Source organism: Heliangelus exortis, chromosome 7 (assembly GCF_036169615.1).
Source record: "Heliangelus exortis chromosome 7, bHelExo1.hap1, whole genome shotgun sequence".
NCBI lineage: Eukaryota > Metazoa > Chordata > Aves > Apodiformes > Trochilidae > Heliangelus > Heliangelus exortis.
In genome coordinates, this window is record NC_092428.1 from 8,114,924 (window position 1) to 8,139,504 (window position 24,581).

At 33.9% G+C, this 24,581-nt stretch overlaps 1 protein-coding gene across 2 annotated transcripts in view; it reads left to right on the plus strand.

Annotated features, from left to right (window-relative positions):
- Positions 1-24,581, plus strand: part of ADGRA1 (adhesion G protein-coupled receptor A1) — a 241,772-nt gene that overhangs the window by 212,000 nt on the left and 5,191 nt on the right. For both annotated transcript variants that reach the window (XM_071748609.1, XM_071748610.1), the window contains one exon: positions 22,400-22,495. In XM_071748609.1, the coding sequence (XP_071604710.1) occupies positions 22,400-22,495 (96 nt within the window). The remainder of the gene's footprint in view (positions 1-22,399; positions 22,496-24,581) is intronic.

Below are 24,581 nucleotides of genomic sequence, written 5' to 3' on the forward strand. Positions count from 1 at the left end.
TCCTAATTACACATCAGAAATTTAATAGTATTACAGGAGCGACTGAAAGTCTAGACTCTCTATCAGCTTGCTAGGGGGAGCAGAGTAACTGAAGTGTCTCTGACAGTATGGGAGGTGTAATGTAGTGAACAAACTGGGATTTCTGACCAATGTCATGGAATGGATTAATTTTTTTTTCTTTAACTGTAAATAAATTATGTATTAGGTGATGTTATCTAGTGTCCCTGTATAGATTTTGGAGGAAGACTGAGACAAAGAGAAACCTTCAAAGAACAGTTATTATCTGTCTTGTATGTTTTTGTCAGGGAGGATGGATTGTCCTATGGAAGTGCTTCTCTTTACCCAGAATGTCCAGTTTAGACTAAAGACTTTCTTTTAAACAGACTTAGCTTACTCGATTTTGAACAAGAAATGTTAATTAAGTAGCATTTATAGATAGCTGTGTGAGGTTGTCATAGCTTCTTAGAAGTCTATGTGAAAATGAATTTTGTTTTACTTTCTGGCTCTGCTGAGTGAAATCTTTATTAAAATGATTAGTTTTTTCTTTTTAAGACATTTTCTTTCTAGAAATGAAATTGATTGAATAAAATTTGTATAAATAAGAGCCATGTTAAACATTAGCTTTGTTTTTTATAAAGAAGACGACATTCACTGAGTGTGCCTGACTTTGCTAATACATTATTTAGTATACCATTTTTCACAGATGAGAATTTCATTCTTTCAGTTAGTAGCTCATGGCCAAGTGGGCAATTACCAATTTTAAAGGTGCTACAGTGTGGCTAATAAAGTAGAAAATTGGTACGGTACAGGTTACATAGATCCAACATAGTGTAGTTTCTTCAAAGTTAAATCTTGTTTGAGTTGGAAGACAATAGACAGGTTACAGAAGACATTACTCTAATTAGAGTCTGTTGTACCAGGGATGTTGACATTCTCAGACCATGTAAATAAACAGATATTTTAGGTTTAGTAATAGAAATTATAAACCTCCTTTTAGCTGTAACTGAACATGAGTATAATTGCTTATTCGATAAGTGAAATTACTCTGTTATTTTTCTCACTGAGGGAGCTTTATGTCCTAAAGATACAGGCATTGAAATGTCTAATATTATTTCACAGTGGTTAGTACTAAATTCAAATAAGTATCAATTTCATTTCATGTAGAAAATGGGCACAGTATATGGAAAAATAAAAATGACTTTAAGCAAAAAAATGCCAAACATATGCTTGGTAATTGTTCTTTTAGAACGATAATGATAGTTTTTATGGGCATTTTAACTTTCCTGGTTTTAATAAAATCAAAATCAGAATTATTCTGTATAATAATATTTCCACAAAGTCTCTTCAAGATACTTATATTTCAGTGTGGTCATCTGTAAGAAATCTTTTAACTAGACAGTGTTCTTCTATCTATAAGCTTATGCCAGCCTTTATGCATATTGTGCCTCAAGTATATAAGAGAGAACATCTTAATCTGTTTAGGTTTAAGTGAAGGCGTGTTAATTTTTATCTCCATTCAACACTAGTAGATATCTGGTTTGTTCATGTGGAGATTGAAGTAAGCCTTTTTATGTGCCAGTACTATCAGTGCTAGCAAGCATGGAATACAGACTTAAAGACACGCTCAAAGAAGAGGTAGTTTATCAGTCATCCCTGCTAGATCTGCTTTGACTTGTGTTCAGGTTCTGTTGAATATATGAATGCATTTGGCAAGAATTGTACACTTTGCTATTCTTCTACCATCTTTTCTGATAATTGGTGTATATGATAGGCTGGGTTACCAGTTCACTTATAAGTGGTTTTGTATTCCTTGTGTTTGCACTTGCTATATGAGACATAAGGATATCTTTTATGAGTCAGTAAGTGGGGATGACTGCCAAAAATCAATACATAAATCTCTGACAAGAAAGTTACCAAGAAATGATAAAAATTCTATCACCACACTTTTTCAGGGAACTTGATCCATTCTAAAAGCTAGCTGAAATAGTGAAAATACCAAAATAACTAAAAGGAGACCCAAACTGTTAATAGAAAAAGGCTTGTAACAGTTGCTCATTTCTCTGCATGCTATTTGCATTTCCATTGGCAGAAGTAACAAAAATGAGGTGCACTTGATCTTTTCCTCCTAAATTTCCTTGAGCTGTGGTTCTCTACTAGTTTTCTCTGTTTCTTGACAAAGTGATCAAACACGAAGTCTTTCTGCAGTGTAATTTTATTGAAATTTGTTCTTCATGGCAAAGTGATTTTGATTGTTGCATCTTTTTATACATTGATCATATATTACACAATAGATGTTATATATAATACTCAGTATATATGTTATTATATATTATGCATTAGATATATTATCTGTTCATCATAGAGTTAAAGCTCTTGGGGCCTATCACTTTGATGACTGAAACCAACTGTAACAGTTCTGGTATTTTTCACTGAATGTGCCTAGATGCTAATGAGGTGGATCAAATTAATGCACCATTGAATTTTGTGTATTGAAATGCTGGAACCTAGCACTTCAACAGATAATGAAATTACTTCCTGTGAAATACACTCTCTGATATTCTTAATAGAAATAAATAATTCTATCTGTTCATTCTCTGTGAACATTTGTTGAACCTGGCAGAGTTTTGGCTTCTGACTCATCTGAAGTCAGGTTTTGCCAGCAAAGATAAAGGGGCAGGCAAGATTCAGCTATTACTTGAAATTTTTAAAACTTCTCATCAGCCCAAACAGAGGCACAGTTAATGCTAGTTTTTATACCTGATATGTGCATGAATTTTTCATATGATGCTCTGTGTACATACAGCGTACAGGAGTATGGACCAAGCAGAAAATACTTCTGAAATGTGTTCTATTAAAATTATTTCTTTCCTAAGAGAGAGAAAAATTCTTTTTCTCACCTCAGAAAAGAGATAGCTGCTGTCATTTTTAATATGATAAATTAAATACTGACCACAATTGCACTATTAACTTTTAAAACAAAAAATAAATAAGCTGCCATCTGAGCCAGATTGGTATTAAGGTGACAGATAATTAAATTATCTTTTATCTCAGGGTTAGGTACAGATATGTTTCCTAATTTCCTCTGTTTTCTTCTGTTCAATGAGCATCTTGCAAGGTAACTAATATGGCAAACCTCACTTTGCAGTGTCCACTACCATATCTGTCATGAAAAAACATTTAATGTGCATACATAAAGAAGGTTGCAGAATCAACTGCAGAATGGTAACAGCTGATGTCACTGTCTCTTCTGAACTTCGTCTCATTTATTATGTTTAAGTAACTTACATTTAAAAGGTTCTTGCTCATGTCGTGGGGCTTCTAGGTAAAGTACCTCGTGCAGTGCCTTAGGACAATATTGTTTCTACATGTAGCAGTTCAGGAATGGATTGTGTGTCCTTCCCTTTCTATACAAAGTACTAGGCTTAGTACTATTCTCTATTAACATAGAGAATTTTGGAAGATCATAATTTAGGCAGATTAAATCAGTTTTCATCAGTACACTCGGAGCACCTACAGTCAATATGAATGAAAAAGCTGTTTGCATATCTCATGTGTTTTGAAATGTCTTAAATGTTTTTTTAGAAACTGTTCTTTAATGTGCACACGTGTACACCATCTATACAGAGTACTGACTGATGATGTCCCTGGAAATATCAGCAACAGGGATCTTCCTTGTGGGCTATGTGTATGGTGCAGCAGTGACAACCTACACCTTGATCACATGCATGTACAGGATGCCATAGTGTTCCACTTTCATCCTCCCCCTCTCCTGTGAATGTGGCAGCAGCTCTTCACAGTCTCATGGTTCATTATTTCTCTCAGCTACTCAAAAATTAATCAGTAGTATCCAGCTGAACAATAGCTAAATATCTCAGTGATACTGAATGAATTAGGTTAAATTCTTCCTCTGAAAAAAAAAAAGAAGAAATCATGGGAAACATCCACATTCAGGAAAACCTTCTCCTTCAGCTCATGTAGACAAATCCTGCAATGACCCTCTTGCCTCTGAGGTTTTACAGACTTGCATAATACCACAGAGGTCATTTCAACTGCTTAGTGCTTTGCTCATAGTGTTAACCTTGCTTGTTTCAGAATGAAAATTTAGATACTTGGTTTGAATTCTTACAGGCTGGAAAACAGCTCATGGGCACAAATGGATCTACTGCTATGTAGTGCTGCAGTTGCCCAACTGCAGGTGCCAGGAGAGGCTGGCTGGAAGTGTTGTGACTTCCATCAAGAACTAACGATGTCGCAATTATTGCTGAATAAGTTACCAATAAAGCAGTCTATTTCCTTAATCAGAGTTGCACACAATATTCAAAGTGTCATTGGCAATTCGCACATATTTTTGCACCATAATGCAAGTACTAAAATGCCCCAGTAATAGAGACTGAAGACTTCTTACATTTAGTTTTTAAACAATTATTATGTTCTATACCAGAGAAAAACACTAAACTAAAAGGAAGTAATGTTTTATAATATTCCTGATGTTGAAAGGGTCTTCAGAAAATTATCTTTGTTACCTCAGGATCTAGAAAAATTCCCTTATCAGTTACAACAAGTTGCCTATAATTTATTTCAGCATTTATTTCAGCAGTGTAATCATAGAATGTCTTAGGTTGGAAAGGACCTTAGGGATTGTCTACTCCAACCTCCGTGCCATGGGATAACATGGCTTGACTAAGATATCAAAGTCTGTATTAAACATCAAGTTTGCCAAATTTATCATGTCGTTTTCTTGGCTGTGTTCTTTTCAGTGTCTTGAGTGTGAATCCCATGAAGCAACTTAGTTTATATGCTGACAGACATAACTTCTACCCTTGACAGCAGCAGCTCTGAAATGCAGTTAAGTTCTAGTGCATTTTTCATTAGCACTGACTGTCATGAATTAGTATCTCAAATAATGATTGAGAAAGAGGGAGAGAGAAGGAGGTCACATGAAAAGCATCAATAATGGTCCATTATTTTCTTCTTTTTGGGACACCCTTAAGTGTTATTTTCTCTAATCTTCATCTATTTTTCCTTCCCACAGTGAACATACTATATCTCCTCTGTAAGGTTTAAAGTTGGGCCTGATTATTCAAAGTGATTATTTGCCTTTTCCTTAGCAATTCTCTGTAGTTTGTGTGTGTTGAAAGAAATGGGAAATTCTACCACAGGGCAGAATTCTCAGAAGCCCTGAGATGTCAGTGGTTCAGTCTTTACTGTTAGTATAGACACCATTCTATCGTCGGAAAGTGAGTAAAAGGTATATCTCCCTGCTAGTAAGGATTTTACCAGTTGGAAGAACAATACACCAACAGTCTCACTGCAAAACTGTTATACTATGCTCAAGGGAGTTGGCTGTAATTTCAATACTTGATTGCAACCTTTGCTTAGAGGAGAGAATATTTTGATGTGGGCAAAGTCAGTTATCAGGAAGTTTAACTAATGTCTCTGATATTATCATCAAAACTCCTTATTTTAGTTAATGGAAGTTAAAACTAGTTTTAACTAGAAGTTTGTTTCTTCCAGTGTATATTTTTAGATCATTTTCAAATTGGGCTGTAATTAGTTTGATTCATTATTGAAAAACTGACATTTTTTAAATGTTTTCACAAGCCTGTGTATGGCCTCAATACCGTAAGCTCCTAAAAAGAACATGTGTGTACTATCTGCCTTCATGCATATTGTCTGCAAATCACTATTCTCAACTTTCTTGTTTCAATATGTATCATATTTGTCAGGAAGGAGAAAGACCATATTGCTGAAATACTATTTTTTAATTTTATTTTTTTTTTTCTGGCATTTGCCAACTTGCAAAGTTGTGAGCTTCAGGAAGACTTAAAATGATTCCTATGATTTTTTTGGATTTGAAAAGCTATTTATAACTTATCTGCAGAACTGTATTAGATTGAATTTTTATCTGTTTTTATCATTAATTCGCATCTACGTGTTTCCTGGAAAATCAGAATTCTAGGCACACTATTCCTTGCCTTAACACTTTCTAGAACTTGAGCTAGTCATATACATAATTGTAGAGGATAAGCTAGAAGGTAGGGTAAGCCTGATAAAATGCTCCATGCTTTGATATGCTGCTCCAGGCAAAATGTAAAACGCTGATTGGAAATGTTGCAAGTTCTAAAAATCCTTGAAGATAAAATATTCAAACTCCAATGGGGACTTTGTATGTAACCTTATCAGATTTGAAAGAGCTAAATATTTTCTCAGATGATTCTCTGGTGTCATATAGATTAAACTTGATTATGCAAAATGCTGTGAAGAGAAATGAGTAAGATAATTTCAAATGTGTATTGTCATAGTATGGACAAAAACTAAACATCCTCATCTCAGGTAATAATATTCACCACAGAGAACACTATCTGACTTGTAAGTGTGGATGATTGTACTTATTTATTATTTAAAAAAAATAAAATAATTTTTTATTTAAACAAAGCCAGACTCCCATTACATACAAATTCTTTCTTATGAAGATTATTATGTGAGAAAGATGGACCTTCGAGCTTGTTAAGGCACGCCTCTCTTTTAAGTGTGTGTCTGTATGCATCCAGCTTAACTGTAATTAAAACAGCAATGCTGCAGGAAATCAAGACGAGGAATTGTGAAGTACCTTGTGATCATGAACTGCTGTATCACAGAAACTAGAACACTTCAGGCAACCAACTAATATAGAATAATTCAATAGTCTATAACTGCAGCATAGTACAACCATGATGCATATAAATTATAGCATGGAATAAGTTCTTATTAAGTTATTCCATTTACCAGTACATTGCTACTATTCCATGAAGTAATTTTCACTTAAAGGTATTATTAGATTTGAAGAGCAGATCATAACTATAAAAAGCATGTGGGTTATCTTAAAATAAGATAGCAATAAATCCCAAAGATACCCCTTAGATACATATATAAATGTTTTTAGCAATGATAGTTTTAAATGCATGTTTCTTACATTTCAGAATACATTTCTTAATGAAAAAGTTCAAGGAAACTACAATATATTCCTTGGACAAACAAGTGGTGAAATCTATAGACGCACATATTAAATTTAAAATGCGGCAGTATATTTAATTGTAACTAATGTAAAGTCAGCTTCAGACCTGATTCATTCCATGCATATGTCCTTCCAAACATATATAATAATCTCTGATTTATGCCCATTTGGAAGGCATGCTTAAAATTCCTGGAAGGAATTTTTACATTGCGTTAATTATCCTGGTTCTGAGATGGGAGACAATAGAAAAATACACTTATTCCTCTGCTGATCTCCTTAACTTTGTAACTCCTAAACAGCTGAAGATCATTACTGGAAATGCAGATGGTGATTGTCTTTTCAACTTAGTCTTCCTTAAAGACTCCTAATGAGAAGAAATTAAAGAGAAAATCACACTTAAAATTTTAAAGTAGGAATGCTTAAATGTTTAAATCAAATGAGGAATGGCATCCTGATGGATTATGAGTATTTTAAATTGGATTTTTGGCAATGTTTGTAACTGAAAGACAGCTCAGTGTTCAAACCCTGCTCAGGGTTTTGCCCTTTGCTTTTATCATCACTTTTACTATAAACAGAAAAAGTAGATTGCAGTGGCTAAGTTACTGCAGACAGAAATGAAAGTTCTCCTATTTAAATTTTATAATTTTATTATTCTGAGTAAAGAATAAGGAACATACTAAGAATCACCTCCAGACTAGATAGAACCCTCACATGTTAGATTAGAAGTTGGCCATTGACTTGTTGGGTAACAGAGTAACATTTTCTGGATCAACTACTTCAAAATAACCTACTGAGTTCCTTAAAATGGCTCATAAAGGACATCTGAGGGAAGGCAGGTCTTATCTGTAGAACAGATTTCATACATAGATAGAATTTTCTCTGCTGTTTCTGCTGAACACCTTGAACTTGATAGTTTTCTGTGCAAAAATCACTGTCAAGGAATTCAGAATTGGCATTCTAAATTTCCTGACTGTTTTTCAGGTTGTATTTTTCAATGCTTGCCTTGCATTTTTATAAGGTGCTATGAAAATATAGCGTGTTTTACAGAGACAGTTGAACTATTGCTTATGCAATATGCACGTTGTAAGTGAGAGAAACTCAGTATGCTGATTAGAAGTACAGAAACTGGGGAGTACAGGAACTCATGAGGTGCATCAGGAGATGAAATGTTTACTCAGTATAAAATAGGTAATCAGTGTGAAAAAAAGGCAAATAATGAATCTTGGAACAAAGTACAGGCCAAAATACAGATCTATGGAAAGTCTCAAAGAGATCAGTGAAACTAACACAGGAAAGGAGAAGTCACGAGGACATCTGAGATGGTGATAATATTGGTAAAGGAAATGAAAATGGAAAAATGCTGTGAAGTCAAGTTAAGTAAAAAAAATTAAATATTTTAAAAGTTCATATCTATTCTTATCTACACTCTGTAATTTCTGTTCAAATTCTATTCTTAATCTTTCTGAACAGGATAGTAAATCAACCCCTTGTTGGCGAGACATATGTCTTGAGAGGTTCCACAGTTGAAAGGCAGGAAAGGAAAAGATAATGTTTGTGCAGTACCATCAGAAAAATCATAATACTTCATATTCTGTTTAGAGAATGAGTTTGTGCAGTTGTGTGATTTTGTTTGAAACCCTTATCCCAAACTTTAAAAAAGCAAGCTTCTAACTCCGTGTTTTCAATGACAGTTATAAACATGAATAAAGAAGGAATACATGAACTCAAGTCACTCGAAAGCTGTCCACTCTCACTGCTAGTCATGAGTGTTAATAACAACATTGATAAGAGGCTTAAAATGTATTAATAAAATTCCCTGAAATTATTTAAGACCTGACAATAAATAAGCTTAAGTTACAATACGGAGTAAACAGTTTGGTATTACAAAAAGATTTTAAATTATGAGAATAGTTGCCAGTTAAAGAGGATTTTTTTACAAATTACAAACTACAAATTGCCTAGGAGGCTGTGGAAACTCTGTCATAAGAAGCTTTTTAGCATAGATTAGTTAAACCTAAGACAGTCATGATAGATCTTTCATGTGACCTTGCCTCAGAGCCCTTGAGTGGACTGGATGACTTCTTGACATTCATTCCTGCCCTAAAATTCTGTTACATTTAAAATAAGCATTTTTCCTAACAATATTCTAATTTTTCAAACCTTTATTTACTGCTGAATTTCTACAGCCTTTTTCATCTTGTAAAGAACTCTTGTGTTTTATTTTGCAAGCAAATTCCGACAGACTAGACTTTGAAACTAATATGCCAAATATTCCAAATATACCTTCATGTTTGCAAATGTTATGTCTTGTAGAAACTGGCTGCTGATCCTCCAGTTATTCTTACTCAGGTACCAGGTTACTATATTAAACATAAAAAATTAGTCCATCTTCTGCTCAGAAATGTCCACATTCATAATGGTTTTTCACTGGGAGTTACACATATATAATGACAGAGAGATTTTGGTTCATAGATGGAAATTATTGCTTATTACTATTAGAAATAAAATTAAATACAATCCCTGGAATTTTATTACACAGATTAAAAGAAGTTAAATGTACAATATTTAATGTACTTTAGGATAATAAACGTCCAGGATAAACTTTCTGCCTTTATCGTTTGAGAAAGGAGTGATGCCATTATCATTGGATTACACTTGGTACTCAGGGAATCATTCAATATTTTAACATTTTATCTTAACATTGTCTTAAGTTTTCTGTGAATGAAAGTCTGAGACCAAAAGATACATGATTATTTATCTACTGATTATGACAGATACTTGGTTATTGTTTTTGTCTATTGATTAGGAGGTCGGAGAACTATGATTATTGAAGATAATGTGTTTGCTTCTCAGTGGTTTTCAGCAATGCCATGAAATTGAAGATTTTTCAGGTTCACATTGAAATGTTTTATATTATTTTATGGAAAATATATGAAATGTAAGAAGTAGTTTGCTGTTCCAACATGCCTTGACTTGTTGCTATGCTTATTAATAGTCACATCTGTGCATAAGTCATCACGAATATAAAAAAAGGTATACCTATAAATCTCTGAGCAGAAAACAATTTCTTTAGATATAATTATTCCTTTCTTCAGATGTTATTATCGTTTTATCTCCCAAGCTATCATTTTTGCAATAATTTGTTTTATAATTTGATTAGGAATTTGTGGTATTTACTAATTATGAGTCATGAGTAATGGAGTCTTTCTGCTCCTTCTTATTAGATGAATCTACAGACATCTCCAGAAAGAAACCTATGCAGGCAGAGTTCATTTCCAAGAAATACTTATCATGCCACTTTGGAATTTCTGATTTTTCAGATCTCATTTTTTCACATTACTAACACATTCTGTAAGCATTCTATAAATTACTTTTTTAGCTTTCAATAAGTATTTCTCTACTGTTACTTATTTATAAACACATTCTGTAAGCATTCTATAAATTACTTTTTTAGCTTTCAATAAGTATTTCTCTACTGTTACTTATTTATAAACGTTAACTCTCCCCTTTCTCTGCTTGCCCTTTTCTTTCAAAGTTTCATGACCATTTCTGGCTGAGTGCTCCAAGAAATCCTGTGATTTTTCAGAAACTTACCCTTTGACCTTTTTATATATGATGGAAAAGCTTTGTTTTTGCTTCTGGTTAAAAGCTGGGATAGGGATCACCAAAAATAGACTTCTGTGTATGTCAGTTTTTAAACAACAGGAAAAAGCAAATGTTCATGCCATCTTCACATATATATTTCCCATAGCTCTACTTAGTAAAACTGACAACAGCAAAAGCCCTCAACATAAAAGCTAAGAATTGGGGTTGACTGTCAAGAAATGCTGCAATTGTGCCTTTGTTTCTTACTTTTCAATAGTGTGAATTCAGGATAAAATGTCAGCCTGAACTTTTACCAATAAATCTAAATTTCCATGGGTGTGTGGAGTCAAGTCATTAATTGACTACTATTTGTCTTATGATTTGTAGGGTAATCCATGATCATTATTTTAATATGAATAAAAGGAATTAAAAAGGAATATTTCTTTGCTACCTCTAGATTAGCAAATTGAATAATATCCTGTGAATTATGAAGGGGAAAGTATTCCAGAGAGAAGTCAAAAGTCTAGAATCATGTGGCAAAGTTATCTCCATAATGCTTTAATGTTTCACTGCTGCTTGTTACATTTAATAACCCCTACTTGGTAAGATTTTAAGTTCTTGGTGACTTGGATATCTGTCAAGATAATAAATTGGAAACTGTAGAAATGGATAGATTTTTCTCCGTGAAAAAAATGTGGAAAAGTGAACTTTTTCATTTTTGCAAACTAATGATGAAACTTTGCTAAGACTCTTTAGAAGGTGATTAGTTTCTGCAAAAGAATAATGCAGAATTTTGTAGAACAAAATCATGCAAATCTACATCTTCCTAATATGGAACTTGACCAAAGTCAGTGGGAACACATATAAGTAATGGATGCACAACTTTCTGACACAATAGTAGTTTCATACAAAACAGATTTTTATTGCAAATATTCTTGGCTGCAGTCACAGCTGTGGGCATTGTTCGTGGGATGTGTAGTGGGGTCTTTTTCTCAGACAGACATTCTGTCCTATCATAGTTACATTTTAATAATGCCCTGTACTCTTCTGAAGAACTCTGGCTGTAGGCACAAAGCCTTCTAATTACAGAACTTTCAGTGTATGCTGACTCACCTGTGAATCAGTCTACTCTGGGCAGTGCATATGTTTTGATTTACAGAGTGATGCAAGCTGGGGAAGCAGCAGGTCTAAAAGAGCCCTTCTCTTAGCATTGACGGTTGGTCTGGATGGATCCCCTTAAGACTGAAAAGATAACAACGAATAATAAGTTAATCCTAGAATCATACAAATAATAAGTTTGAAAGAAACATCTGTAAGTCATCTAGTTTAACTCTACTCAAAGCAGATACTGTTTAAAAGTTAGGTCAGGACCTTGCCCAGTCAAGTTTTGAAAATCTCCAAGGACCTTATTACTCCCTTCCATACTAGTTCTGTTTCTTCCTGCTTTCATCTTGGCTGGACCAATAACATGAAACATAAGGGCTGTAACCTAGTCTGAAATAAAGCACAAAAAAAATCAGTCCTATAAACATGAAAAAAACCCCAAAGCCAAATGCATGAGTTTGACAGAACATGGTCTAAAATCATAGATATATAGTATAAACTTAAAATTCATAGCTACATGGTGTAAAATATATAAATATAATATTAATAAACACAAGTAAGTATAATCAAATTGCACATAGTATATCTAAACTATTGATGAGAGAACACAAGGGATAGCAAAAGAAACTCATGGTGTGGTGGTGACCTTTCTGCCAGAGTTCATGAGGGCTGTGATTCTGATTCTCTAGTACTGACTGTTTCAGCCCTTCCAGATGTTCAACAAATTCCTAAAAACCTGCAGAAATAAGAATACAATAGTTATGATGTATTTTGTTGTGATTTCCCATCTGTGCATATTGAAAATATCTCATAAAGAAATTAGCACCATTTATGCTCATCCTAGAATACTGAATACCCTGAAGCCTTGAGTTCAAGCAAAATGAATCTTTCTTCACCTTTTCATAAGGGAGTCCAGGCATTTTATTATTAAGTATTCACAGGTGATTTTATCTCACTATCACCTAGTGTTGAACTTGGTGCAATAGGTCACAATACTGAAGTAAACTTTAAATTGTTTCTTTCCTTGGAGCATGTTGTTAGGAATAGTAGCACGCCGTGGTCTGTGTACAGCAATCAGTCGCTGTGTGTAGTATTTAAGAAAGCACAGGCTGTACCCTAACAACAATGTGATGTATTCAGTTATGCAAAGTCTGTTGTTATTGTTCTAGAAAAGTAGCTAAAAACACTAATCATTATTGCATGCATTTAAGATTAATTGATCCAGCTAATATTTAACCCATGAAGCAGCTTGCTGTCAGATAGCAAAAGTGAGGAATATTCTGCAGAGTTGAAATACAGGAAAAGAAGCTGTCACTACTAAGGATTCCTAACTGAAAAATGACATTAAGTATTAAAATGTGTTTTTAAAAAATGTTGAAATACCATCTAATTACCAAGTCAAGAAGAGTAGTTATTCACAATTGATCAAATTAATAGGTTTCTGATGTTTTCTTTGTTTGAGTCCATTGATGTGTAAGTAGTGGTTGTATATACTGCATATACATGTTCCAAATGTGGCTATCTGCAAAACTAAATTATCATTCATGGGAGTTCCTAACATTTTTAAAATGTCTTCTTATTCTGAAAAGGAAATTAAAGTCAATATTTAGAAGTGTTCAGGTAATAGATATTCAGAAGAATTTCTGTTTGGAAAAAACATGAAATTATTCATCTTGATAGATTAGGTTTTTACCTGTGCTGTGCAATTCAAATTCCTGTGCATAAATTTTCTGTAACTCTCATCTTTGTGTAGTGCAAGCTAATTTTGTTCTGGTGGTGCGACATATAAATACTGAGATTTTTCTTTTTTTTGAGAAAGTATCTGTGAACAAAGACAATATACAGGTAGGACTAAAAAAAAAAAATATGTCCCGTGTTTGACTTATGCAGATACCTGACACAGAATATAATAATCCAGGGTGTATTTTAGGGTGTCAACATACCTAGCACTGAGTTCATTAAAAGTCCCTTCCTTTACTGTGCACTGAATATGGACTTTAAAGGAATTAAAAATCTGCTTGTATGCTTTTCATATCAGGAAACTGTTTAATCTTTTCTCTAAAAATGTGGGTTTGATTTGTCAATGAGAAAAGCTTGGTAGATGGAAAGATTCAAGAGAAGGGGTTTTGTGGTTTCCATGGATCTTGTGTGTAAATGCTTTGTGATTGAAATGGCCCTCTGAGTTTGTGACTGAATATTTCTCATAGACCAAGAAGATTTAATAATCAAAATTATATTATTTTTATTTAGTATATGTTTTTTTGTGTCTTAAACAAGACTGTTTGTTCTCTCACTTTGCCTGAGGTTACATCTTGCTCTAGCTGTGTGATTAGATTTTAGATACATGCAGTTGAAAATAAAACAAATTACCTAAATAGATGGGAGGTACAAGTAAATTGTAATTAGCACATAATTGTAAAACCAGAGATGCAGAAGCCTGAAACTCTAATTTTGGTGACGTAGCACCTAGTCCTTAACAATATTTTAAAGGTGGGGAGTTTATTACCTTACTGGTAAAATCCTCAGAAACACTAAGAATCCTTTAATACTTTTAATTTTAAATATTTAAGAGCTAAAAGAGTGACCTCCATATATTATCTATGCACAGACAGTATAGATATGTCTTGAGTATTGTGGGTGGCTATCATTTAAGAATATGCATAGAATATGCTGAATAAATTATGCAAAGGGATTAAATTTACCTTTGTTTTGTAAACTTCATAAATTATCACTTTATAAAGACATATGACTGTATTAAGTATGAATCTATTAAATATTTCAAATATGTATGTCACACAGGGGCCAGACAATTTCTGATTTTCAACTGTTTCTGAGAGTACTCCATATAACAGTAACAACCCAGTCACTACCATGTGATTAAAACCAGCTGATGCATTCAGCAGTTCTGCATACAATTATGTTTGAAACTGTAATTGTCATTTTTGTAGAAGAAAGACAGTTAGTTTAGGCAGAAATGGAAGATTGCATGGGGAAACACTTAATTTCCTAAACACATTATTCTAGTGGCCTGTATCAATCAAATGCTCTTTATAAGATTCTTGAAATGTTTCAGGGGCAGCAGAAGACATAAAAATGCTTTTTAGCCTGTTGGAGCTGTGCTTTCATGATACTGTTTTCTCTTGTTAAGTAGTAATACCAACATTCATCATTTAAGAATCAGCAAAGTAAAAAATGTAGTATTAATTTAAAAAACAGACCATTTTTTAAAAACAGTGAATTTAAGGTTTCTGTTTGCTTGTTTGTGAACCATTACAGTTCACATTTTTCACATATTGCCTATAATTATCTGTAATAGAAAAATGGAAATTTATTCTTATGTATATAAACTGTTTCTTAAAGGAGATTGTAATAAGAATGACAGTTGTTGAGATTTCCCTTACCTAATCACTGGCTGAGATGTCAACCTGAGAGGGTTAGAGTCATTAAACTCCTCGAGGTTTCACATTACAAGGTGGGCAGGTGAATGACTAAGTATTTTAAAATAAGGGAAGGCTGAAATGATATAGATGACATAACTATGAGAAAGATCTCAGAGGACCTTGTACCTTTTTGGACATGAAAGATGATTTTAAGAACAAAGCTGTAGGAACTCAAATTTCACTTGTTTCTCTGTCCATTTAAAAGTTCAGTAGAGAAAGCTAAGATTCTTAATCATCTGCCCTTTAGAACAAGAGCTTAGTGTTGCATCACAGGATACAAGGGTTACAAATAATGTGTAATTTAACAATGTTGTTTTTGTAGAAATTCACATCTCTGAAGTCTTTCTTGTATTTTCTTCTAAACAATTTCAGCTCCCTCTGGCCCTGTGCACAAAGATCTTCACCTTCATGTAAGATCATTGATTTATGTAACAGAAAAAGCAAAAGACATGAATTTAGCAGAAGAGAATTAATGTGTTCTCCCTAGCTGTATTTCCCAGTAGTTACTGTATTCTATTTTCCTTGATTGTTCGAACACTTCTGTATTGAATGCTCAGCTGAGCAAATCTAGGAACAAGCAACCTGGGTCTACCTGTGAAGTTCCTGTCTTGATGGCATCAATTGTTTGGTCATTAGTATACTCTGAATAATTCTGTGCATGCACAGTGAAAGAACTTTACAGAACATAAAGCTAATAGTATTCTTCTCTAGAAAATTGATAGTTTCATGTATTACCTGTGAAAATCATGCACTTGAAATTATTCAGCTCTGACTTGGCAGTATAGCTCAGAATAAAATAATAAGGTCTCTGAATATCTTTTTTTAATACAACAAATAGATTCTATACCTAAAACAAAAAATATACAAAGTAGTGAATAAATAACCTCTGAATATAAAGATGCTCCTCCTGTGAAACTTTAAAATAATGTAAATTCAGGTGATGTAAAAATTACAAAACAAGGACTTGACTGGTCTGCTTGAAACTACAATATTTCTGCAGAAGAAAAAGCATTCTCTTGCCAAAAATGTGTTGCCTACAAATCAAGTAGCTTTCTAAGTCACCAGCTCATAAAACAGGGGGCTGTGCTGGTGACGGCCATAATAAAATTCAGAATTTATGTTAATTCCTTTCATAAAATATTATTTCAAAATTTAGTCATTGGAGAAATTAAACCAGAACCTCCGGCCAGTGACTTTAACTGTAGATTGATATTTAAATATGTTTCCTCTGCTGGTAATTTTGTTTGGTTCCTTTGGCAGGCTAATGAAATATTACATCAAATAAAAAAAATATCCATATTGTGCATTTAAAATTCATGGCAATTCTACTGACAGTCTTAAAACATTGATACTAATACAATGTGAGTCACATGTTAAATACGTGACAGTATAAGGGTACAGCACTTATTATCATGATCTTTGCATACTTTACTTTTCATTTCACTTTCATATTATATAAAATGGCATTGTCATATATAGGGTATAATCAGAATATCTTGTCCTGATGAGAGTTATAGGTTAATGGTTCTTTTCTCCCCTTTGAAAAGCAGAAGGTTATCTTGATGGTAATTGACTTTCTAAAGGTGCACTGCAATGCTCAGTGAAGCAGTTGTTTGGTTCAGTAGGCTGGAACTGCAAAACTAACAACTCTGCACCAGACTAGTAAAATGCCTGAAAAAAATAAGGGAATGAATTCCTCAGAACAAGAGTATCAGCCACTTTCTACTAGAAACTAACTGTGGAAACAGAATTGAAAGGACTGTTGTGTTCCCTAGAGATAAAATTACTGTGCAAATAGAAAATATTCAAAGCATGAGTATGTTCTCCTCCTACTATTTCTGTCCAAGCATTAAGAGAAACAGTTTTCTCTATATAATTCCATGCTTTTTAAATATTTTTAAATTAAAAGAAATACAATTTTTTTTTTTCTTATCAACATGCTGCTTAATATTTTACTTCTTTCCCTGCAAAGTACATCCAGCATGAGGATATCCTTATCCTGACACTATTTAATCATTAAATCTGAGCAGGAGTAGAAGTCACTAGAGCTAAACTGCAATATGGAATGCACTGTAGAATCATCCCTCTCTTTGATTTCCAATGGCCTCGAAGGCATTCTCAAAAAAACGGGAAAAAATAAAGGCAAGGTCTCTCTTGTTTCTTAGATACAGTGGTGCTTCAAGTTGGTCTGGCTCACCAAGAGTCAAAAGAGTTATCTCTATGAAAGGGAAACTCCCTTCTCTGTCTTCTGAATTTTTACTAAACATTTTTCTGTCTTCCAGAGTCATTGTAAAGTAAATTTCTTTTCCTCTGCAGAATACCAATCTTATGGAAAAAAGATTGGCTGTAAACAGGAAATTAAAAAGCAGAATAATATTGCGATATAAAAGATGCTTAATAGAATTTTCACACAGCTCCTTATTCTGCTGTTACTTACCGTTTAGAGTTTGACTTGCATTATTAAAATTTATCTTATCATTGTTAGTAGATTGTTTTTCTTTTTCTTTTTATAAGTGAATTCTCTATGTTATATTCTACATTGCAGAAAAGGAAAAAGCACTTAAGTATGCCATTTCTCTTCAGTAAGGCCATGAAGCAGAAGTAACATACTATTTGTAATATGTTCCTAAGTCCAGACCATCTGCAATTAGGATTCAAATTGACAGAGGTTTTTTTCATAAGTGAAAAGTAAATTGTCAAAATATCAGAATTTCTACAAACTTATCCTTTTGTTAATCAAAATTTCCAGAAAAAAGGACCATGATTATTGATGAATGAAAAATTAAGGAAGAAAAAATTGAAAATCAGGCTCATAAATTCAGCTTTCTACTAAGCAGCTACTTCTCTGTCTTCCTGCCTGCTGGGTACTTGGAACTGTGACATCTGGTTAGCTCAGAAGTTAATGACCATTTTCTATATGGATTATTTTCACAAATATGTTAAAATAAAAGGCCAGCTCAAGGAAGAATAAAGGGGATAGTGATTTTGCTGTGACTGCTCTCTTAATTACATGTTTATTTTGCAAGTTGCTAATAGATTGACACCTCTTCTTATGTGAACTGTGTCCTCCAAGTAAGTAGAGCTAAATAGATGAATCTTTTTCTGTAGTGGGAAAAGGGAAATCAATTAATGTTTTCTTGGTGTCTTTATATATCTAACGTACCTTTGTAGAGTCGAGCATGAAGAGAGGAATACTTTTAAATATGCACATATTTTAATTAAATAATGTCTGCAGTAAAGTCTATTTGAAGCTATTAAATTACTTCCTGGTATATTTCCATTCTTCCAGCCTCTGAAAAAAAAAAAAAAAAAAAAAAAAAAAAAAAATCTTACATTGAACCCACAATCCAAGGGGTCTGGTCCTTTTTGGAAGTATTCATTTCAGAATCAAGAGTTTTGGCTGGACAATATCCAGACACTCAAGCAAGAAATTCATCCCAGGATAGAACTCTCTTTTTACTTGCTGACTTACTGAGTAGTATTTATGGAAATAAACTTAGATTAATATATTGTATGTTAAGTTAGCAGAATGGATGCTGCCTACAGGCTATTGCAGTCATTCTTGCTGACATTATCCTGTTTCTATCAGATTGGCTATGTAGCTCCCAGTGTTTTGTGGTAGCCTTACAAGAGGAGTTCTTGCTAAAAGGAAGCTGAGAAATGGGAGCTGTGGTGTCAACAGAGGGACATCTCCTCAGGCTGTGTCTGCTGCTCTGCTGGGGGGGGGGTTGTGTTTATGTCAGGACATTGTACTTATTGGTTCCAGGCAGCTGCAGCAGGAATTTAGGAGGCCCCTCTAATGTTCATTTAGTATGATTCCTCCCTGCACAAATTACTGCACATCATTTCAGTGTCTGCATAGCCTACTTTTCAGGCAATAGGTGTTGCCTACACTGCAGCTAAAAGGCACGAATGCAACATGTTGAGGCCAACCAGGCCAGCTTTAATCTAATTAGCTTGGATAACAAAATTAGTGAGGATGTAATAGAATGAGAATAAATGTATGCTGATGTGAAAGACTACTAGGAATCATCAGAACATTGCTGGGTAGCCAGCACCACCAACATACAAATTTTAAAAACTCTTCCTAAGGGCTACTGTAGTAGCCACATGGCAGATGCTTCAAATCATCCCACGGTTTACACTTTTCCCTCTCAATCAATTTTAAAATATTATCTCAATTCACTATTTAGCAAGATCAAATTTTAGTTAAAGAACTTTTTTTAATTCTTCCCTGTGGTTTCCCAATCTTTAAATTTTTCCTGCATAGCTGTGTTGACCATAGTCAAACCCTCTCTGATAACTGGTTCCATCATATCAGTCGTATCTGTAAGGGCAAGGTCTTTCTGTCTTACTGCTGCCTGCAAAGTTTCATTACAAGTAGGCTGAGAATCACCTTCTGCATTCTTGAGTGTTAGAAGAGCATCACAAGTAGATAAAATCAGCTCTGGTCTTGACTTACTGTGTGTTCTTTTGTGAAAAGGATACAACCAATTGACGAGAAAAATTAGAAAAGTAACTCAGAAGTAGAAAATGTAATTGGAAGACAAAGCTGGTTAATAAACCATAGAACATAGACCTTTAAAGCTTTAAAACCAAATCAGTAATGAGAAGGAGCAGAAAGTGTAAGACAGGCAAACAGCATAGGAAAGAGAGTGGTCATTATTTTCAGAATAGGAAAATATACTTGAGGAGGTAAAAAAGGATGGTTGAAAAGCATGTACTTCCTCAGTCTATAAGGCTTATCTGTATGGTACTGCTTATGATATTGTTCTGTGAATGAGAATTACTGCACAGGAGCACTGCCTCTTACTTTTGGTCTTGTATGGCTGAGACACCAGAATCTGGCTGCAGAAAAGCAGAAAGCAGAAAGCAGAAAAGACCATCATCTTTCCAATTACAACCCTTACATTCAAACCACTTTAACTGGTCTGGGAAATCTGCTCTGTGTACATGCCCAGGTGGGCATGTATAGAATACCAGTGGGTGTTAGTATTAGGGCTCCTCGTCCACAAGTCAGGCTTTGTAGGGAGTAACAGGCAGACAGTCATTGGTAAAACTTACAGAATACCAGGAGGGGAACCACAGTAACCATGGGATCTTTCAGATAAGATTACATTCTGCTTGCTCCTACTTGAACTCACAGAGAGGTAATCATGTTCCTCGAGCTTGGAGACAAACTCCTAGATTCCATAATCTTCCCAGTCTCTTCATTTACAGTAAATAAGGGTGACCCATGTTTAAACAGGATGGGAATTAAGAATTCTTGTTCTGAAGCAGATATTCCGTGTAACCTTGAACAGTTAATCTCTCCTTGCTTGTTTTCTCATTGGAACAACAGGGAGAATAATGTTTATTGACCACGCAGGGGGCTGTAAGGCTACATTAATTCATTTTATAAAGTGCTGATTCTGTGAGATAAAAGGTTTTCTGGAAGTACGAAACATAGCTATTTATCATCTGCATTTACTTAACTTTTTATTCATGCCCTATTAATTCTACTTCTTTTTCCTCAAAATTCTGTGTCCTAATCATTTGATCTGCGTTAAAAAGAAGAAATCTATAAAAACTAATGATTGTATAGAAACTAACGTTTGGAAAGACTGGTCTAAATTGCTTAATTTAAAGTGTACTTTCTCACAACCAATATATGGATGTTCTTTAATAATGTTTCATCTGTTTGGTGACATTCCAGTGTGGTCTTTGCTCCTGTATAAACTGTATAAGGTAGCCATTAGCTAACAAATGAGCAAGAGTATGCACTTCTGCTCTTGGAATTTGACTTCTATTTCCTTGATTATATTTTCTTTTTATTCTGTTTTAATCCCATTCCTTTCTTGCTGGAACTTCTTCTGTTTAGGAGATTTTTTTTCCAGTAAGTCAGGCCAGCTTGTGTGCCATGCTGGATATCAGTGCAATTCACCTTGGGTATACAGAAACCATTTGACTTCACTGTATGTCACTTCCAGAATATATTTTCTGTTTCTTAATGATGAGCCAGGACAGGAATTTGGCAAGAGTTTGCCACATTTCTGAAGCACTGTGTAGCTAAGTGCTTCCAGAACATCTGATGCTACTGTTGTAGTCAGCCTGCTGAAAGTGTGAGTTATAAAGTAGATTGTCCAACATCCAAATACTGGTTTGTCTGAGACTTTAGATAAAGATATGATTTAAATGTATGTATCCTATTTGTAAAAAGTGGTGGCACTGCAAAAAATGAAATTATAGGTTGCATTGTAGGCAAACTCTATGGTATAATTATGTAAAACAAGTTGGAAGTGCAGTTTGCTACACTTGTTTCTATATTCCTATTTTTCTGCTCCTTGCTATTTCTTACATAAATTTGGATTAACTTTTTCATGCCTCATTGCTTACCCTAGTCATTTCCTGAATTTCAAAAATGTCATTGAACATGTCTTTGTTAAAAATAATAATGAGCTATTAAGCTAGTTTATTCAACTTGCTCAAGTCAAAAGATATTTACAATCATTAAACTGGAGTGGATGAATGGATTTTTTAAGAAGGCAGCTTGTTCATTGGAATTTGTTGAGTTCTACAGAATAAGCCAAGTTTGAAGGAAAAAATACATGTTTTTGACATTTTGACAATGACTTTGAACTTATAGAATCTGAAGAGCTTTTTGATGATTGTGGAGGATGATTTTCTCTGGTCTGTTTACAGATTTGACCGTCAGGAAAAAGACTGACTGCAAATGGTATATATGAAGGGATTTTTAATCCTCCTCATTTCTCCAAATTACTTCTCTGAGCAGAAAAAAAGTAGAATTTCCAAGTGAACTGCCTCTTTTCTCTTTGCTTATCTGTACTCCATTTCTCTTGTCATCCCAGAATGAGGAAAATGTTTCTGTTATTTCACTGAATTTCCCTGGGAACATTTTTAGGTTAAATTGAATACAGCTGTTTTGTCTGCATATTTTTAATTTATAATGCTTACATATTTAAGTCCTATTAAATATAAATATCTAGGTGAGTGAAATAATTTTATTTGGGATGTTAAGTTCTTTCAAACATAAGTCATGATATTGTTAAAAGTGGGTCAATATAAATATTAAATATTAAGGTTTCTGCTGTCTGCTTGGTAAAGTGCAATGTTTGTTGTGACCATACTTCATTTTTTGCTTTTCTGGTTTTAGGGACATGTTTAATGTTTCAGCAATTTTATATCTCAAGATACTTCAAGATGGTACAACGTTTTAAAAAGTAGTATTCAACTACAAGTCAGACAAATTAAAATATCAGTTATTATCTCTTGATAGATTTTACCTGATTAGTGGCGGAGTTCCTTTTATTATATGTGGGATTACAGCAGCAACCAATATCAATAATTATGGAATTGAAGGCAATGCACCATAGTAAGTATAAACTATTGTCATAAAACTTTTAAGGAAAACATTCTTTTTCTTATGCTGATCAATGTAATTGACTTCATAAAGGGTAAAGACATGCCATTTGGGTTGATATTTATTATGAAATTTATATAATAGCTATGAAAGAGCAATGTCTTAATCTGAGATTTGCTGCTTCACCTCTACCAATTTGATTCTGTTGCAGTCAATAGAAACATGTTTCCTTTAGAGAATTACTCCTCATTTACATCTGAATGACTGAAAGGATATTAAAATACCTAATGGATAGCATATTTAATGGAGCTACTAATTAATTAAATACTATCAATTTATTATTGACCTTGAATTGGTATCTTTCAAATGAGATATTTAAAGTAATGTAGAAATAATTGTTTTTAAAAAAGAACAAGTGAAAATCCTATCCCCACCCCTCATTTAAAAAACAATTTGGATTTGCACCTCCTGGAAATGCTCCAGTTACAATGTTTCACAATCCACACACAGTCCTCTAGTACACTAGTGTGTTAGTGTTCAGTACACCTCCTCCAGCTCTCCAGGCATCCCACCATTACTAATTCTTGTCATGTACATGAAACATCCTGCTGTGAATAAACTACATTAAGTCTTGTGTAAAAGTGTAGCAGAAAGTGAATCATACTGTAAAGTTAAATGCATCCTATGTAAATGACCAATCAGCATGGCAAGACTGGCACACTCATGGATATATTAGTAGTTAGACAGCATGAGTACTGTTGAGGGCATCACTCTTAATTACTACTTTGAGCATCTTTTTTAATACATTTGAAATGAGTTATGTTCAGGTTGAGAAAAGTGGAAACAAAGGAGAATAGTTTGAAAGTGAGCATTTTGTTCCTTAAAGTAATTTTTATACGTAAATGAAATTTGAATCCTGGTAAGAAGTTAGTATATATCATGGGTAACTGTTTTCACTAATTAGACCCCAACTCATATTCCTATATTTATTCAAACTTAACCAATTAGACCATCACTTGCAATCAACAGTATATTAAAAAACTCAGTTATTTATGTTCATAAATGTAAAATTTTTCATTTTGGCACAATTAGAGAGGTTATACTTCTTTATTCATGTTAATCATAGCAAATCAATACCTGGTACCTCAGTCTGTACAGAAAACAAGGCAAAAATGAGGGATTTATATGACTGAGTAAAAAGGCAGCTCAACAGCGTCGTGAGTTAGATACGTAGTGTGTTAGTCATTTTAAATAGTATTTGTACAGTAAATGTGGCTGCACAATCTTGAACTTTTTTTTATGGAACAAATTTTTAAAGTAATCCACACTGAGATTCCACCTGAAATAAAAGCATCCCAAGAGACTGTTCCACTGGGAAGCATTGCATTCTCCACTTCGCATCAAATATGCAGCATTCTAATGTTCTTCAGGTATGCATGTAGCTTTGTGCTCTCTGCTCACCCAGTGGTGGTAAATTACCTATCTTGTCACAGATATCTTTCAGGAAATCTTTTCATGTGCATGTCTGACAACAAAATATATACTCCCTGGAGTGTTTCTAAGATTATTAATAAGTATGTGCATGGTTTTGTTTAAGGTTCAACAAAATGTAAATAGTTACACTGCAGTTTCTTGTGATAAATACCCAGTGGGACTGCCTCTTTTTAGCTGAGAGGTTCTCAGCCTGGGAGAAAAATCCATTCTGCCCTTTTTATAGTGTTAGATGATTCCTGGCTTGACAAGAATGTGATATCAGAAAGCTCTTTTCTGTATTGGAAGGATTGCAACCAATAACACATGCCTAAATGAGTATGAAGTGTCACAATGCCACTTTTAGAGCTGGAATGAACCATGACAGATCATCTGGTCTGTCTTTCTGACTCAGTGGGAAATTGGCTATATTCATACTATTCCTGACAGCTATTTATCTGAGGTGCTCTAAATACTCCAATAAAGGATACACCACACTTCACCACAACAGCTTATTATCCTAATTTATCTTAAGAGCTAGGAAAGTTTTTAAAATATCAAATTTATATCTTTCTTGCTTGTTTAAGCCCATTGCTTCTTGTCCTAGTCCAATAGATAAGTAAAGTAA